Source organism: Colobus angolensis, unplaced genomic scaffold (assembly GCF_000951035.1).
Source record: "Colobus angolensis palliatus isolate OR3802 unplaced genomic scaffold, Cang.pa_1.0 Scaffold38, whole genome shotgun sequence".
NCBI classification, from domain to species: Eukaryota; Metazoa; Chordata; class Mammalia; order Primates; family Cercopithecidae; genus Colobus; species Colobus angolensis.
The window spans coordinates 8,112,290-8,117,626 of record NW_012117154.1 but is presented as its reverse complement, the minus strand read 5'-3'; the positions used below and the strand labels follow the sequence as shown (position 1 = coordinate 8,117,626).

The window sequence follows — 5,337 nt, the reverse complement described above, 5'->3', positions numbered from 1 at the left end:
CGCGTTGCTGAGGTGCTGGTGCCTGGCAGACGTGAACTCACCGCGTGACCATGGGGTACAGCGTGTGGTTGGGTCCAAAGCAGCTGAGGCTCCCGCGCCCACGCAGTCCCGTCCGGCCCATGGGGTTCCTGGGAGGCAGAGGGGTCAACTCAGTCCACCGTCCACCACTGGGGGAGCAGGACAGGGCGGGGAGGGCAACTGAGAGGGGACAGCGGGTGTCGGAAGCCGGCGCACAGTGGGATGGCGTTCAGGCTTCTTTAGGGACCTGCTCTGGCCTACGGGGGAGGATCCCCTTGGGACCCCCAAGGAGTAAGACCAAGGCTCTGGGTTACCTTGAAGTCACCTGGTGGGGGAAGGGTCTCCCTGGGAGCAGAAGTCTGGCCACTGCAGGCCGGCAAGGGGCTAAAGTGGCCACCTTCTCCCCATGGAGCATGGAACTAGCCGACTGCTCAGGCCAGCACTTTGCGTCCAAAGGCCCCAGCACACAAGAGCATGGTCTCTATCCCGGCAGCCTTCCGAGGGGCGGCGTGGGAGCCAGGCCAAACACCCAGAGGCCCTGCGTCCGTGAGGCCACAGGTGATAGGCCACACAGACCCCAGCAGCGTGTGCTAACCACAGGCATCAGGAGCCACAGATGCTTCCCCTTGGGCCAGGCTGGTCTCCCTGACACCATGAGGTCCTATATGAAACAGCAAGTTCTAGAAACGGGCCAGTTCCTGTGAATGCACCACTAAAACAGAAGGAAGAAACGCACCGCCGCTACCATGCGGTGGGGGTGGCCTCCACGTTTACAGAAAGTCCCCAGCAGCGTCCCCACCACCAGTGTCCCCGCCACAGTGGGGACAATGGTACCATTCCTCCACCATTCCACTCTGACCTCCAGACCCCACCAGAGCTGCAGCCTCCGACCCACCCCTCACGGGCCTCCTCTCTGCACAGCCTGGACTCCATCCTCCCGAGTCCACGCAGCTGTGCATGGCTGCCCTGGGACAGCTGACCACCTCTAGCACTGGCGGCCACCAGCCAGGCCTGCGCCACCGTCCCCGACCCTGCCTGGCGTGGCAGCCTCCAGCTGGCCTCCCTGCCTCCGCCCAGCCCCTCCTCTCTGTTGCCCCCCAGCAGCCGCCCTGCTCCTGCCCAGCTGTCAGGGGCCCCAGCTCTCGTTACACCGCTGCGCAGACCTGCCTGCGTCCGTGGTGATCAGAGTCCACAGCAGAACCTGCCCAGTGTGTAGGGCCCACCTGGCCGGGCCTCTCAGACAGCCCTCCCAGCTCACTCTGTGGTCTCCTCTGTGGCCGGGGGGCCTTGCGCGGTGGGGCCCAGGCAGCCTCCCCAGAAGCTGCTCAGAAACCAGAGCCCCGGCTCCACCAAGCTACGGAGCTGGCACCACATGCAGCAAGGCCCAGGGACCTCAGCTCCAAGGCCAGGACTCACTCAGGGTTCCTGCGAGGGCCACTGCTGCCTCCCCTCAACCCCAAGCCTGTCTCTCACTCCTGTCTACCCCACCCTTGCCAGCCACCATTCTCCTTCCTGTACTCACGCCACTGACCGGGCAGAACCCGGAACCAAGGCCATGGACAAACTGGGCACTGGGCAGAGCTGCACTGAGCTCCAGAAGGAGAGGAAGGCGGCGCATCCTGCTGCTGGGACCAAGGCTGCCTCGTCTCCCTGTAACTGCTGTTCACGCTGAGTGCAGCGCATTGGTCAAGAAGCTCACAGAGGAGGCCACATGCTCTGCCTGGCACGAGTCCACCCCCACAGGAAGCTCTGGGCCCCAGGGCCCTGCTGTCATCTCACTGTCCCTGTCCCTAGTCGGCCAGTGGCAGAGCCAGGAGGGAGGTCAAGGGCCTGACGGCTCCTACCATTAAACCACATGCACGCCCGCTCCTGCCAGGAGAAAACAAACGCTATGCACCCTTGCTTCTCAGTCAGCCTGAGTGGGCCGGGCAGCAGGGGCTTCGGACCACCACGCTGCCCTCCCCGCACTGCAGCCCCCACCCCACAGCCGAGTCTTCAGCTGCTGTCACTGTGCCCTGATCTCTGAGCCCCCGATCATGATCTCATCCATACGGCTCTCAACCCCTCATCTCCCTGCTGTATGCCCGGTAGCTCCATCACGACGTCAAGGCATAGGCCCGTCCACAAACCTACCCACACAACCCCAAAGTGTGAAAACAGCAACACTCCAGCTGCAGCAATCACATGTTCATTCACTCATCCACTCACAGCTCCAGAAATGCAGGAGGGTTGTGGGCTAGAGAGCTGGCCTTTGGGTTGAACAAGGCAGAATCTTTGCTGACCTGACCTCAATCCATTTCAGAAAGAGCGGGCAAGACCAGCCCAAGTGGAGTGGATTCAAAAGAGGAAGGGATGAGTGGGCAGGGGCCAAGGAGACGGTGTGTTTAAAGAGTTATGTCGGCAGGAGCAACGCAAGAGGGCAGGAGGACCTGGGTGCAGGAGGAGCAGTATGCCCGGGATGAGGTCCTTGAGAGGCAATGGGAGACGGGTCTAGCACAAAGGTGCACTGGGGTGAACAATGCCCACAAATTTATGTCCTTCCCAGAACTTCAGAATCTGGCCTTGTTCAGAAATAGTGTCTGCAGGTTTAATTAGTTAAGATGAAGCTACACTGAAATAGGGTTGGCCCTAAACTCAGTATGATTTATAATCCTAAGAAGAGAAGAGACACAGACACATGCAGGGAGAGGCCATGTGGCAAGGGGGCAGAGATTAGGGTGATGCATCCACAAGCCAAGCAATGCAAAGGGTTGCCAGGAACACCAGGAGCTGGAGAAGCAGGAAGGGGTCTCCCCTCAAGCCCTCAGAGGGAGCGTGGCCCTTGATTTCAGACTCCTGGCCTTCAGAACTGTGAGATAATCCATTTCTGTTAAGCCCCCCAGTTTGTGGTACTTAGTTACAACAGCCATAGCAGACTAATACAGTGAGGGGGCTGGCCCCAGACGGACGTGGGGGACAGTCACTTCTGTACCAGAAAGGGCATCTGAGTGTGTGAGTGACTTGAGTCAGACACGCTCACACAGGCTGCTATTGTGAATGGGCCAAGAGGGTTAGGGTTAAGGTTAGGGATTAGGGTTGGGGTTAGGGTTACAGTTAGGGTTAGGGGTTAGAGTGAGGGGTTAGGATTAGAGTGAGGGTTAGGGGTTAGGGTTAGAGTTAGGGGTTAGGATTAGGGTTAGGGTTAGAGTTACAGGTTAAGGTTAGGGTTAGGGGTTAGGTTAGGGTTACAGTCAAGCAGCTGCAACAACCCAGGGTAGAGATTGGGGCCACGGAGGACATTTCAATTTCAAGAATCAGCGTGTTGCCAATCCCACTCCCACAAAAGTGCAATAAAATTAGGTGATAACAAAGAATGGCTTAAAAACTGTAAATAGTGGACAAGGCATAGTGACTCAGGCCTGTAATCCCAGCATATTGGGAGGCATAGAAGGGTAGATCCCGAGGTAAGTAGTTCAAGACCTGCCTGACCATCATGGTGAAACGCCATCTCTATTAAAAATACAAAAAGAATGAGCTGGCATGGTGGCACATGCCTGTAATTCCAGTGATTCGGGAGGCTGAGGCAGAAGAATTGCTTGAACTGGGACCCTGTAGGCGGAGTTTGCAGTGAGCCAAGATCGCACCACTGCACTCCAGCCTGGGCTACAGAGTGAGACACTTTCTGAAGATTAAAAAAACGAAACGTACATCACTAAATAATCACATGAAGATTATGCTGGGTGTGGTGGCTCACACCTGTAATTCCCAGCACTTGGGGAGGCAGAGGCAGGAGGATTGCTTGAGCCCAGGAGCTTAAGACCTACCTGGGTAATAGAGTGAGACTTCATTCTCCACAGAAAGAAAAAAAAGAGCAAAACAAAAGTGTAAAATGAAGATTATAATGAAATTTATAAAGTAAAAAATAAAATCTCTACACATCAAAACTTAAGGGATACAGCCTACCAGGTCTTAGAGAGAATTTATAGTCTTATGTACCCTTATTAGAAAACCAGGAAAATTGAATAAAAATGAGCTCTAACACATAAGAGCAAATCCATAAGAAGTAGAAAGGAAGGAAAGATAACAATAAAAGCAAAAATGGATGAGATAGAAAAATTAAGATAATCAACAAATCCAAAAGTTAGTTTTTTGAAAAGATTATAAAAGTAACCACTGGCAAGAATAATAAAAAAAAAAAAACAAGAGAAATATATAATAAATATCAATGCTCAAAGGAGAAATTACTGTATGTTAGACATTTTTTAATCATAAAAGAATATTATGGATATCTGTGACACAATATATTTCAAAAGTCAGATGAAATGATAATTTTCCAGAAAATTTACAATTACTAAAAAGGACCCAAGAAGAAACAGGAAATAAGGTTCCAAAAATCATTATGGAAGATAAAGTAGTTAGAAATCTACTTGCTCAAAATATGTTAGACCTAACAGTTTTATAGGTGAGTATTATCAGACTTTAAGAAACAAATAATTATCTTCACCTCATTCAAAGAGTTCCAAAGAAGAGAAAAGAAGGAAAGCTGACCAGCTCATTCATTGAGATGGGTATAACCTCATACCAAAACTAAAGTAAGACAGTACAAGAAATATAAATTAAAGGCAAATTCCACTTTTGAACATAGATTTTTTTAAATCTTAAATAAAATGTTAGTAAATTAACTCCAGCAGTATATTAAATATAACAGAAGAGTTTATTCTAGGAATGCAAGGATGGCTCAACACTGAAGAAGCTATAAAAATAATTCATACACTGGCTAAAGGGGAAACACCTTATAACTATCTCAATCAATGACAGAAAAACCATTTAGTAGCATTCAGCTCCTGACACACTGGGACTAGATAGAAACATTCCTAATCTGATAAAAAGTATTTATAAATGTCTTCAGTAAATACCATACTTAATGGTGAAATGTTGATGGCATTCCCATTAACTCAGAAACAAGGAAACCTGTTAATATTAGCAATATTCTAAATTACACTGAAGAATTTGCCCAGCACAATAAGGCAAAAAAAAGGAATGAGGCATGATTATTGTAAGGAGAAAGATAATATTGTTATTCGCAGAATACATATTATTTACATAGAAAATCTACAAACACATTTATATAATTAAGGAGAAAGTTTAACAAAGTTGTTAGATAAAAAGTATACAAAATTAATAATGCCTCTATGTATTTTTTAAAAATTGAAAATAGAAAAAATATTAAAGGCCAGGAGTGGTGGCTCACGTCTGTAATCCCAGCACTCTGGGAGGCTGAGGCGAGTAGATCACGAGGTCAGGAGATTGAGACCATCCTGGCTAACACAGTGAAACCCC

The 5,337-nt window shown here is 49.9% G+C and overlaps 1 protein-coding gene across 1 annotated transcript in view; it reads right to left on the bottom strand.

Moving 5' to 3' along the window:
* The window catches only part of TRPM2 (transient receptor potential cation channel, subfamily M, member 2), a 116,824-nt gene that overhangs the window by 8,992 nt on the left and 102,495 nt on the right, over positions 1–5,337 (bottom strand). Inside the window, exon 24 of the mRNA XM_011954232.1 lies at positions 42–128. Within this exon, the coding sequence (XP_011809622.1) occupies positions 42–128 (87 nt within the window). The remainder of the gene's footprint in view (positions 1–41; positions 129–5,337) is intronic.